This window comes from Peromyscus californicus, unplaced genomic scaffold (genome assembly GCF_007827085.1).
Source record: "Peromyscus californicus insignis strain IS unplaced genomic scaffold, ASM782708v3 Scaffold_12__1_contigs__length_115047231, whole genome shotgun sequence".
Lineage (NCBI taxonomy): Eukaryota > Metazoa > Chordata > Mammalia > Rodentia > Cricetidae > Peromyscus > Peromyscus californicus.
Window position 1 is genome coordinate 58,843,769 of NW_026294413.1, and position 13,558 is coordinate 58,857,326.

Consider the following 13,558-nt stretch of genomic DNA (forward strand, 5'->3'; position numbering starts at 1 on the left):
CCACTCAAATGTCCTTCAGAGGGAATGAACTTGGGACTGGGAAGAGAAGGGAGTTTTCTGGGCTCTCTCAAACAGCTCAGACCTAAAGGTGGAAAGGCAGGCACCTCCCTACTTTTGCCATAGCCATGTACACCTGGCACCGCCTGGCGCCTCCCAAGACTGGCTGCTCTATTCCTGCTGTTCTGCTCCTTTGGTGAACTTCAGAATCAGCCATGAAGATACTGGAGAAATGACCCTGGCTTCATTTGGATCCCCACACAGAGACTCTTTGTTCTAAGAGGCAGAACTCAAAAAACAAAACAAAACCCCTCAAGGTTTTGGGATGGGTCCCAGGCCCAGAGGCACAGCCAACCCAGCAGTCTCCGTGTCCACCTGTGGTCTTCCGGCCTGCCCCTGCTCCTCCACCAAATACAATTCCTTGGCTTTCTGTAAAAGACTCTGACTCTGATGAGGAAAATGACAAAGAAGTAAATAAAGAGATGCCATGTCATTTCCGGCCACCAGGCAGCTCTAATGTAGCTGAAGAGTGACTCATGCTTGGCATCTCTAGAACCAAAGCTGAGCTGATGGCAATTCCAGGAAGCTTTGTTAACTCCGTACGCTCAAGGTACCAGCTGCCTTGAACTTCATCAGAAACTCCTGAGGGCTGGGAATACGGCTCAGTGCAGAGCACTTCCCTGGCATGCATCAGGTCCCACAGTCAATCGCCAGGACCTCAAAAAGCACCACAAACAAAATCCACCTCAGAGGACAACACGCTGCCCTACTCAGTACAAAGGGGTCTCCTCTAAAACGGCCTTAGGAATGACAACAGGCTGTTGACAGCTGTCCTTGCAGCACAAAAGGTCTCAATGCACCGCCAGCTTTGCAGTACAGGGGCCAGTAGGAGCTGAAATTAATTCTGCAGAGAGATACCCAGTGGTCAGTGGTCATAAAGAATCCATTTTCAATACACCTATTAAAAATCTCTCTAGAACAGAGGCAAAGCATCCACTAACTGTAAACAGAAACACCACTTCAATATGGCCACATTTCATATTTTTAATTGGAAGACATCCCAAGAGTGATTTCCTTTAGGCTCTAAAGTGATAATCAAGATCTTTAATTAATTACTTTATCAATTCAATTTTGGTGAAGCAATTCTGATTTTACTATGTGAAGAGCTTCAGTGAATAAGAAATATTCAGTAAATAGGGGCAGGGTGTGCACGCACGCAAACACACACACACACACACACACACACACACACACACACACACACACACACACACACGAGCACTACTCCATTAGCTGAATTTTTCAGGGTCAGTCTTATCAGCCCCTTCCATCCCTACCTTCTTGATACTCTCATAGTTCCACGCTGCTCCCACAGATGGTTCTCTACTCTGATGATAAGAGACCAAAAACATGGGAAGGGAGACTGGAGCTGGCTGGTGGATGCTCTTCTTTGACAAACTGTAGTGCTCTGGTTAGCCTGTGATACCTGGGATTCCACACCTCACATTCTAACCTATTGTGCCGATCTACAGAATAACCTAGAGTGTTGATCTGTAGCATGGAGCTGAGAGCAACAAACGGATTAAGAGAAAACCAGAGCTGACCTCATACAAGGCTGATAGACATAACTAACATGAGTATAATTCTTGATGATTTCTAAATGCATTTTCTAGCATTTTTAGCATCACCAAGTCTGGGTTGAAATCTGTAGGACTCAACTCCTCCACTCCCTGGACATTAAATACTTCCTTGTAGAGAATCAAGATGGTCCATTTGTGTGAGGGTCTAGGGCCAAAAGAAGGTTTGGATTATTCCTGCCCAGGTGTCGGTGCATGTGTGTAGTACTTACCCACAGCACATGTCTGCAGTTTGTTTCCTCTGCACTGGGGTTAGGATGGCGCAGAGCTCACCCTAGTACCCATGCCACGTCACTGTGTGTAAGCACCGCTGTTGGTAACAGTTTGACAGGTCCTTTAACCTTCTGTCTATTAGTAAACACTGTCCAGCTTAAGGAATGCTCCTGTAAATGTTCATAACCCATTTTATGTAGACATAATGACACCGGTAACGATGTCCTTAATGGGCCGCAGGGTGGACCTTGTCCCTTACTTCTGGAGGAAGTATGGTTCTTTTCTCACTAGTGAGAAGGTATGACTTAAAACATATTTGGGAGTTAATAATCTTTACAGTGCTCTACTTTAGATCATACTCCTGTGGGGGCCCAACACAGGAAACTGAGGAGCTATTCTGTGACACGCCCCCATTCATGTTGGCTGGAATACTCTTGCCTGCTGCCATCTGTCTGTCCTGTCTACAGCCATCTGTGACAGAGCAGTTCTCCTCCTGACCCAGGGCCAAAGCAAAGCCAAAAGTGGTACTCAAGGGTGATTACAGCCAGGTTCATGGGAGGATGCAAAGGGTCTCCACCGTGGAACTGGCAGCCATGGAAACCAGGTTTCCTGATGCCACAGCACAGACAGAGATAGTTTACAGTCCTCAGTTCCAAGCCCCAGGCAGAAGCCACACCTCTCTGAGGTCTATAGGAAAGACTGAGGAGCCCAAATCACCAAGACAGAACCATCACATGAGCCAAATCTGAGCAGGTGGAAACAAGAGTGCCATTTTCTCCTAGTTATTCAGGAACCTCAAGAAATCCAGAACAAAAAAGGGAAGCTCCTAGGACAGCAACAGGAACACGTAATGTGCCTTCAACTCAAGCAATATAACACAGGTAGACTGCCAGAGGCTCCGTCTGCTCTCTCCCAATGCTCAGCAGAAACAGCAGGGAAAGGTGCAGTCACCCAGTATCATCCCAAGCAACCCTACTGGTCCTCATCCTAAATGCTGTCTCAGAAGAGTCTGGAAGGCTCCAACATGATCTGTCTGTCTGTCTGTCTATCTACCTACCTATCTATCTCCCTCTCTCCTTCTCTGTACACACATATACACACCGCCCACCACACAGCCTGCTTCTCAGTAATCTACTCTGTCACAAAGCCTGAATGGCACCTAGTCCCCTCCTGCCCCAGCCACTTCTTCCTATCGACAGGATCCTAGAATCCATCTCCTTGGTGTAATTGTCTCTTCCTATTCCTCCCCAAGGATAGCTCTTTTCCCTCCATAGTCTTTCCGATCCAAATAAGCTTCCCCCTTCTCACTGACAGCTATAGACAGCACTCCAGAGACTCTACACACCACAGCCAACAACAGGAAGGCTGGGGCTCAGACAGACCCCACAGTTAGACTGTCCAGTCCAAGCCTGACACCCCCACCCCTCTGCTCCACTGCTCCTCAGCATACAGTGACCCAGGATTTCCAAACAAGGCCCCTCCTCCCTGGCTCCACTCCACTCTGCTGTGGACAAGACTGTTCACCCTGTGCCTTCGGTCATGCAGCGACTTCTGCCCAAAATGCAGGCTCTGGCTCTGCACCTGCCTGTGTGCACCACGGGGTCACCACCTCACTGCAACTCTTGCAGGATGTCTGGAGAGCAGCATCTATGTCCCTTCGTCCTCTTTCGTGGTGCAGAGGAAGCATGGCCCTGCTCACTGATGCAGATGCTGCTGCTGGCTGTCACTATCTCCAGTTTAAGATAAGGAAAGCAAGAGAAGACAGAAAAGCAGAAATCCCAGCCACTGCTGACGAGGAACTTGTAACCGAGGCTTTGGGTTAGATGCACCGCCCCAAAACACACAAAGTCAGGGTTTTCTCTACTATACGTATTTCCCTTAATAGTTCTGTATTCACTCAAGTTTCTAAAAGCTCTGCTTCTTCCACTGGACTGACGCAAGTACTAAGGCACAGTCTGTCCAAGTCCATGTAAATCACCCACTAGCTGAGCATCCCCACCTGTCTGTGTGCACATGCACGTGTGTGACTGCAAGTGTGGGTGTTGTTACGGTTTCAGGCATGGTAACAGCATCCTCGTCTTTAAAATGAGTCTTAGTCATTAACTTCATCTTCATTGTTTCTTACACTTTCATAAAGAAAATATCCAACATGAGTGCAGAATAATTAACAGGAATAGAAATAGTCTTGTGAACACCATTTGGCCTTAATGATTACCGTCAACCAGTCACTCTTTATTTGCCCACACCCCTGCCCCCTGCCCCCCCCCCCCCCCCCCCAGTCATTCTGAAGCAACTCCCTCACATCATACTGCCACCATGACAAGGCAAGCTCCTGACCTACTCTATGGTCATCCTGTCCACACAGTACCAACACTTAGCCAGGCACCTCAGAGTGACAAGAACAAACTGTGAGGTTCACCCAGGTCAGGCAGCTACAAGGAGCACTGACCTTTTTAAGCAAACAACAGAGTTCTGTTTCAGGAAAACTGTTACTGGGATTTACACATTTTCTTTTTTCTAACAAATAACAAAAATTATAAATATGTTTCTTATTCCTTGTAAGTTCTCAATCATTATATCATAGTTTCACTACTAGAAATCCAATTTGTAGTTTTTTCTTCAGAAATAAAAGGAATATATATTACAAGCAGAAAGATAAACTTTAGCAAGACAAACTTTTTAATTCTCATAATAAGAGGGTGTTAGTGGATCTCAACTGCAGGATCAGAGAAACAAATGTGTAACTCTTTCCAATAAACACAGCATAGCTCAGATATAGTATAGGAAGAGTTCGGACAAAGCAGGTACAGAGGTGTGAGGAGATAAAAGAGGCAAGGAGCCAAGTGTAACTCACCTTGTTGCTGCCCAGACTGTGGGATGGGCTGAGCTCCTGCCGGCTCCCAGACAACTGTGCGGAGAGAACGGAGGATTAGTGCAAAAGCAGAGAACATCTAGAAAGTTCCTGCTCTGAAAATCAAATCAACCTGTGCCTAATAGCACCTGCCTGTGCCTGTAATCCCAGCTTTTGGGAAGCAGAGGCAGGAGGATTACAGTGAGTCTGAGGCCAGCCTGGTTCCAACTCAGTGGGAGACAAAATGAGACATAATCTCAACCAAACAAGCAAGCAAACAAAGCAAGATGGAGAAGAGAGAGGCTCTGAAGACCAAGACTGTAGACCAGTGTCTCTGAGATGTGAAAACCACTGAGCAATTCCCAGCAACTTCCCATGGTGGTTTACCTAGGCTCTAGAGGCTGCTATACACTGAGGTAACACCTCACTGGGCCTGAACAGAAGACATTTCGCCCCTTCTGTTTAATGCCACTGGATCTTGCCATGGCCTAAGCCTTTTGTCTAAGAAATAAACTATTCAGATTATAGTATCCCAAATACCAAGTCTCTGCAGATGCCAGTATGTTAATAACTTACGGAACTGACTTGGAACTAGTTATTTCTATATTTCTGAGAGTGGCGCTGTGGTAGTTAGACATGTCTCCTGCACGTCTGTACTGGCAGGCTCTCCAGTGGGAAACTTGTCCTTCCTGTCACTCGCAAACACTTACAGGTTTGAGGCAGCTGCTCTTTCCTACAAAGCTGAGCAGCTAAGGACAAAGTGCACCTACTCTTCATACCCACATCTTCATGAAAATAAGGAGCAGACAAAGAGCCACTGGTACATTTCTTTGTCAATAATTATCTCCATATTCAATATGCATATAAATTATACTTTTAGAGATTTATTTATTTATTTTATGTATATAAATGCTCTATTTGCATGTACGCCTACACACCAGAAGAGGACATCAGATCTCACTACAGATGGTTGTGAGTCATCATGTGGTTGCTGGGAATTGAACTCAGGACCTCTGGAAGAGCATCCAATGCTCTTAACCTCTGAGCCATCTCTCCAGCCTCATACCTTTTTCTTTTAATCACCAAATCTCAGCCACAGTTGTGAAACACACGTAACTTGTTTTACACATCCATTCTACCCTAAATGGCCTTCAAGCAACTGCTCTGCAAACATACTGCAAACTTTCTAGCTTAAAAATAACGAATTAAAGCCCAGAAAATGACTTCCATGCCCTGGCCAGGCAGCTAGCTGTATTTAGCTCCACACATAGTTGTGGCCTCCCAGCATGGGCTGGGCAGGTGGTGAGGACAAATGAGCACCGTGTGCCCATGGCACTCAAGCCAGCAAGCGTCCTGGCTCCAGTGGCAGGAACAGTGGCAGAGGGGGCAGAGATGTGACGAGGGAAGGGACAGGCACTTCAACCAGCACGGGGAAGTCAGAGACAGCTGAGCTCCCTGGCAAGGAGAGAGAGAGGCATCCAAGCAAGAGGCCTGCAGGGCGCCTCTCTAGCCTCTCTACAGAGGCCGCCGCAGGAGGGACTCACTCTGTTCATGCTGGGAGAGCTAATACTCCTCCGGTTCAGCTTCCCCTTCCCTGTCAGCTGCTCCTTCACAGCCACTTCCTGGGGATTGGAAAACAGGCCAAGAAGAGGGTCATGTGAGAGATGCACGCCAACACAGGCTTCAAAGTTTTCCCCATTCGTTAAATGCCAGTCAAGACTTGACAAGAGAGAACAACCCCACTGCGATCACTGGATTATGTGAGAGTAAACTCTTCAGACTTCAGAAGCAACACCACCAAACTCCAGAAAGTCAAGGGCAGAAGCAGGATGGCACTCCACCGTGGCACTGTTGACCACCACTGACCTGACGAAGGCGATCTAAAGTCAGGAGGTTTTCCACAGCCAGCACACTCCTCAAGTACTTCTCAATATAGGCCTCGGAGTCAGCAGAAGCTGGGTTTTCCACATTAGCTGCCATCCTTGCCAGTGCCTCTCGCTCCTCCACTCCCTGGGCATCCTGAAGAACAGAACGATGCATGATAAAGAAAGTATTAGCGAGGTTTCAAGCGCACACATGCACACTTCATCCAGAAGAACGGAAAGACACATGTTAGAACTATACTGAAAACATCATTACAGATGCTTCACATACACATGCTACACATGTACATGCTCACAAACACTCAAAAACATGCTTACACATACTGAAACATGCAGTCACACATACACACACATATATCCACAGAGCTCTAAATTGACAAAATTCAATGGAATCCAAAGTTCCATTTTAACATCTGCTTTTAGAACTCAAAATGCACTTTCCACAGAAGCCATGAACCATCATTAAGTACCAGGATAACCAGCAGCTTTCATGAGCATTCCAAACAGCAGTTGTTCCCATTCACAAACAAACATTCACTACCAATTACCAATTGGAAAGGATTCTGTAGGTGATCGGAAAGACAACCACCAAGACAACAGTTTTGTGAGAAGGTAGCATCCCTGAGACTCATGGGAGCTGGATCAGCCCACTAGACAAAGTGGAGACCTGATGACCCTGGTACCCAAGTGGGATGCTGACGCAGTTAGAGAAGGGAGTGGAAGAGGGCAGGGCAAGGCCCTAGCTGCTGCTGAGCAGCCCGACACAGACACTCAGATTGCAGAGCTTCCAGCACTGCTTGAGGCCTCCCTGGGGAGCAGCAGTGGCCAAAGGCTCTGGAGAACAGATGTGAAATCCCACCCTGTCCCACTGACTGAGTGAGTCAGGAGGGGATGAGGAAACATTGTTTGCAGCCTCTGAAAGCCTGGCCAGTTACCAACCATCCTATCACACAAGGTGCTGAGTTATAAGCTGATTTGCCTACACTCCTTTCCTTTATGAATGAAGCACAGAACAATCTTTCCTGAGTCCAAGATTTCATAATCACTCTGCTGCTGCCCACAGCTTCCTTGCTGACTGACTGGCTGGGGACTAAATGCAGGACCCTGCACAGGCTATACAAGGGCACTCACTGTCAGAGTTACACCTCAGTCCTTGGCTGCTAAGGGGCTTCGTGTTTATCATAGGGTCTCACTAAGTAGCCCAGACCAGCCTCACACTCAGGATCCTCCCACCTCAACTTCCCACGTCTAGGATTATAGACATGTCCACACCTGGCAACAGCCTAGTTTTCAAATGTCTAAGAGGCTTCACTTCAAGTTAAATACTTAAGTAGTTAATGTTTAATATGTAAGACTAACTTGGAAAACCCAGGAAAGAAGGAATTACTATTGGATGTTTTAAGAGACAAGAATTTTGCAACATAATGTGACAGGGCAGGCAGTGCAGAGGTTCCTCCATCTTGTACTCTTGCTGAGGCCATTTCAGGTTTAACTAGAATTTGGTCTCCTTGACGGAGAATCTCATGGAAAATGTCCCAACTCAATTCTGGGGACCTGAGGTCAGGATGGCCTACCTAACTTCGCCTGTGTGTGCAGAATTCCCCACAGCTAACCATTTATCTTAGTTCCTATGAAACTGCTTGCTTCTGTGAAGCTCCCAGTAGCTGTGGAGTGAGATATCAAGATGTGGTTTTTGCCTTCAAAAACCTAGGTCCCCAAATGCCTGGATATGGTCCTAGCTGGCTGGAATACAGACAAAGTTGGCTATAAACTGTGTCTAGTGGTCACCTCTGGTGTGCTCCCTGTAACAGTAAGAAATCTAAAACAAAGCCCAGGTGCCAGCAGCTGCTTGCCTCCATTTCAGACTGTGTTAAAGCAGGTGTTGATCACCTACAATTCCAAAGCTCAACAGAATCAATCCACAGACTCTAGTGAAGAGCAGGAGGCAGTCAGTGCCGACAGTGTGTGTGGGGGGGCCCAGGTTTCTGGGACCTGTGTACCCTCTCCCCAGAAGACATCATTCTCTGATTCAGAGTAAAGCATGCAAGCTCACTTTGCTAGCAAGGGGCAGAAACTGGCCTTCTTCTGGTTCCACATCAGACCTACACTGGACTGTTTCTGCCCTCTAACACAACATTACTACTATCTATTGTGTTTTAAAATAAGAAGCTTTTCAAAATGGAGTTCTTGGCTAGAGACGGCTCAGTGGGGAGCTGCACCTGCAGCCCAAATTCTTGGGTGGGTAACTTTTCAAGGAGTTAGCTCTCCAAGTGTTTATTTCCAGTTCAAACATCATAGAATCCTTTACCTCTGGGATATTGGAGACAATTTCAAAGGTCACTCCACAGCCAGGAATAGAGCTCCGATGAGACATCTTTTTTAGCAGACTTTGAGCAAAGCCCTAGAGAAAAAAATAAAATATAGACCATTATTTCCTCCCTCGCCAGCTGTTTACTGTAACAAAGAGGCACAAAGGGTACTGTTCACTCACAGCCAATGTAAGAGCCGGCTTCTGACATGCGTGAGAGCGCCCTAGCACCAAACACAGCTCTTCACTTCAGCACAGAACCAATGGACTGGCACCTACAGTGTGCCTCAGGTCCTGCACCTGACTAGGGAGAGGTCAGACCTGGGATCTGGAAGCTGCCACCAGGCATCTGAACAAACTCAGAAGACAGAAGATATGACAAAATGACCTTCTAAGAAGGATGGAGGCAAGGACTGGTGGCGCTTATACTCTCCTCCTCCAGCACGATAGACGTCTTGTACCATGAATATTGACAAGTTCAGGCATTAAATTCTTGACCAAAGCAGGATCGTTATGAAGGATGATTTAAGAGTGCCTGGTCATTGTTTATGCTGACTGCGCTCTTTGCACAGTTAGGAATTGAACTGTTGAATTAATGCATAGATGACTCATTTGGAGATGCTGCGAAGATTGAACATTCTGCAGAGGTTGAAGAGAGCAGCCCTGGGGCGGAATACAATTGAATAAAGATAAGGAGAGAGAATAGTGAATAGGCAGGAGGCAAAAGGTGATGCAGAAACATGCAAAACCCAAAGGAAAGAAGAAAACCAGTTGGTGTTAAAAATATGTAATTTTACAATCCTACCTAAAAATGATTTAGTTCCCATTTGGTGATCGTTAACTAATTTTTAAAAGAGTCTCTCAGCTGGGCAGTGGTGGCACACGCCTTTGATCCCAGAAATGAGGAGGCAGAAGTTGGCTGACTTCTATGAGTTCAAGGCCAGCTTGGCCTATAAAGTGAGTTTCAGGACAGCCAGGGCTACACAGAAAAACTCTGTCTCAAAAAACCAATAATAATAATAATAATAATAATAATAAGAGTCTCTCAGAACACCTGAAGTGACCTCTGATCCTCCCCCAACACCTGCCACCCACCTCCTCCCCGACAGAGCATCTTGGAATGGAAGAGGTCGTCCACTTCTTCATCACTTTAGGACCTCGGTGATGCCTTGTAGCATTCAAACAGAGACAGATGCATGGTACAGGCATCCATGGCTCCTACAGGTGGTAGAGGGTGCTGTCGCCTGACTGTGGCACCGCCCTGCCCTGCCAAGTGTTTGTCACTGTTCTATGAAGAAGCAATTTAAAGGAACTAAAGGAGAAGGAAGTGGCATGGCTTAAAATCCTTCCACCAAATCACTCCAACAGGGAAGAAATGAGCACATTTCTCCTACCCCAAAATACATGGTCACTCTACTGTGCCTCTCTGTTGGGAATGCTGCAGGTCAGGTAGCCAAGACAGCTGAATTAGAAATGGAAACTCACTCTTCAAGAAGCTCCCTAGAGCAGCAGGCCTCTCTCCATCCCTTTAGACTTCCCAGAAGAGAGACCCAGGAGTGAGTTGGAGACACGCAAATACTCTACAGCTAACCCCTGACCTGGATTTTATTGATGTTGGACCAGAGAGCTAAGGAGCTGCGATTTTAACAGCATTATGCCAGTCTTCATTTCAAAGATTGATATCAGTGTGACATTTAGAACTAAAGATTAATTTTTAGGGGTGGAGATTATATCTCAGAGTCTGTCAACCATGACTATGTTCTTTCAAATGAGAAGATTTATTTCCATCTGTGCCTGTGTGTTCAGAATGTCCCACCAAAAGGTGACAGGGTGAACGAGGAGCCCCAGAACCCACCTTCCAAATCCTCACAAATCCAGTAACACAGGGTTTAAATCTTACTTAGAGCATTTCTAGAAAACTCTTCTATACGTTAGGGTTCCTCCCCCCCTTTCCACCTCTTTGCTCTGCTGCCTGCCCAGCTTCTATGAAGTGCCAGCTCAAAGCTCCCCTCCCCTCCAAGGCTATCCTCATCACTCTGTTTGCAGGATGCTAGCCAACCCTGCACCCCAGCACCCCATACAATAAAAGGAGGCCTGCTTAAGAACTCTGGAATGCAAATGGACTTTGGCTCTTTAAAGATCCACACTGAGCCAGGTGGTGGTGGCAGCTGTGGTAATCCCAGCACTCAGGAGGCAGAGACAGTGGATCTCAGAGTTCGAGGACAGCCTGGTCTACAAAGGGAGTTCCAGGACAGCCAGGGCTACACAGGGAAACCTTGTTTCACAAACAAATCAAAAATATAGATCTATTTAAAATAATAATAATAAAAATAAAAACATAACGACCCAGACTGTTTCCTATTCAATGTTTTACAACCAAAGTCAAACTGGGAATCAAAGACTTCTGGGAAGAGAGGAGTCAGCACTCCCAGATGAGCACACAACTGACCCACCAGGGAACTTCCTCCAGTTGCTTGATCCAGAAGAACCCGCAACAACAAAGTCCCCGAACTTCCCCATGACAGGGCTCCCTTATAAATTACCCTGAGTCCTGTGAGAAACCGTGTGTGTTTAGAGACTGACAGCATGGTGAATGAGAGCAGGGACCTGAGAGAGGTAGGCTCAGAGCTCCATAGACCATGTCTGGAGAGTTCCTAGTGTCAGTGACACAGTCAGCCTGTGGTCACTCATCTCTCCCACCAGGGCTGAAGCCTCACCTGGCGCCCGTGAACATGGACACAAATCCTCTTGCGTAGGACCAGCTGCATGTCGGCAGGATGGCTGAGCTGGACGGTCACTCGCAGGATGAGGAACACTCGCTCATCAGCAGGAGTGCCTTTACTGAGCTGAGGACAGCTGTGCACTGCGGAGTCCCAGGAGGCCTCCGCCTTTGCCTGTAGAGGAGGCAGGGACAGACTTCACTTGCCTCGCCAAGGCCACACACCTCTTAAGAATACCATGTAGCTTGGGTAAAGGTTCTCTTTTGATAACTGCCCTGAAGACTTGTCAGAATGTGAGCGTGTGGCTGCTGCCATGTGAGGCTACAAAGTACTGGGCATGGTACCTGTGTTGGTACCTAGGCTCATATATCTGAATGCCTGGTTCCCAGTTGGTGGACTGCTAAGGAAGGATCAGGAGGTGTGGCCTTGTTGGAGGTGTGTCACTAGAGGTGGGCCTTGAAGTTTCCAAAGTCTAGACCAGGCCCAGTCTCTCTCTCTCCCCTCTTCTCCTTCTCTCCCTCCCCCTTTCTCCTCCCCTCTCTCCCCCTCCTTTTTCTCCTCTCCCCCCTCTCTCTCCCCACCCCATCAGGATGTAAGCTCTCAGCTACTGCTCCAGTGTCATGCCTGTCTGTCTATCTGTCTGCCTGCCTATCTGCTGCCACACGCCCCACCATGATGATGATGATGGACTAACCCTCTAAAACTGTAAGCAAACCCTCAATTAAGCATTTTCTCTTACAAGCTGCTTTGGGCAATCTCTTTCACAACAACAGAACAGTAACTAAAATAGTACCTTATTAGCCTGTTTGCTATTAAATTATGTTTTTTAACATGATTAAACATCAAGAAAGATTGAAATTTTTCAGTACTGTGGACTTTGTGTACTGTTCCTCGATCTTCACTCACTGAGACCATGTGTCTGTTTAGCCCACAACCCAATCACTTTCAAGTACATTGCAGGTAAGTGTCACACCTAGGAAATGGACAGGATGCTATCCTGTTTGGATTTGTCCCTGTTCTCAGTCCAGGATTACAAACTGCAGCAACGTCATGGCCCCATAGTCTACGTCAACAGGGAGTGTTGCCAAGCCTGTCACATCACACCTGACCCAAGCAGGTTCAGGACTAAGGAAAGGCATAGTGTGATCGAGGGGAACCGGACTAATGTCCAAAGGCATGTCGGCAGGATGGCTGCGCTGGACTGTCACTCGCAGGATGAGGAGTTCCTTAGATACTCTACTGCTGGTACCATTTGTCAAGCATATTCAAAACCAGGGAATTACCCCTCAGGATTGTGCCCGTCACACAGATTCAACCATGAGATCCAATCATTCAACAATTCTGCCTCACTGCCTTCATTTATTCTTTTGTTCTTTTTATGCTGAGACATGGTCTCACTCATAGCTCACACTGGGTTTGAACTCATGATCCTCATACCTCAGTCTCCCAAATGCTAGCACCACAGGTGTGTACCACCAGGCCTGGCTTCCTTTTTCTCCTCTTTAAAGAGGTTTTAGGTCAGGCATGGTGTTCCATACCTTTAACCCCAGCACTTGGGAGGCAGAGGCAGTAGATCTCTTTGAGTTTAAAGCCAGTCTGCTCTACCTAGCCAGTTCCAGGCCAGCCAGGGCTACATAGTGAGGTCCTGTAATGAAAGTTCTTACGAAAGAACTGCAGAACAGATACCAATCCATGTCCTTCCAGCCTGTAGCTCCCTATACTTCAGTGGAATCAACAACCTCCTCCCTCCTCTCAGGGCAGAAACAGGGCAGAAGCCAGTGGATGCTGTCCACACGGACATGGGTCCCTCACCAAGAACGGAAGGGAGAAGGTAGATGGAGTGGGGTGTGAGGTTCAAGCTTCACTCTAACTACTAATAGAGAATTTTCGCTTATTCTGTGGAGGCCACTATCTCACTGACATCAAAGGCTCCTGGCAGGACTGGGAGC

The 13,558-nt window shown here is 47.1% G+C and overlaps 1 protein-coding gene across 5 annotated transcripts in view; it reads right to left on the reverse strand.

The window, feature by feature from the left end:
- Kif13b (kinesin family member 13B) overlaps positions 1–13,558 on the reverse strand; it is a 150,538-nt gene that overhangs the window by 24,376 nt on the left and 112,604 nt on the right. For all 5 annotated transcript variants that reach the window (XR_008217023.1, XM_052732955.1, XM_052732954.1 and 2 more), the window contains 5 exons: positions 11,607–11,783; positions 8,890–8,982; positions 6,565–6,717; positions 6,243–6,320; positions 4,702–4,755 (listed from right to left, as the gene is read on the reverse strand). Coding sequence is in view for 4 of the 5 variants with exons in the window: in XM_052732955.1 (XP_052588915.1) it covers positions 4,702–4,755; positions 6,243–6,320; positions 6,565–6,717; positions 8,890–8,982; positions 11,607–11,783 (555 nt within the window). In the remaining variant the exon portion in view is untranslated. The remainder of the gene's footprint in view (positions 1–4,701; positions 4,756–6,242; positions 6,321–6,564; positions 6,718–8,889; positions 8,983–11,606; positions 11,784–13,558) is intronic.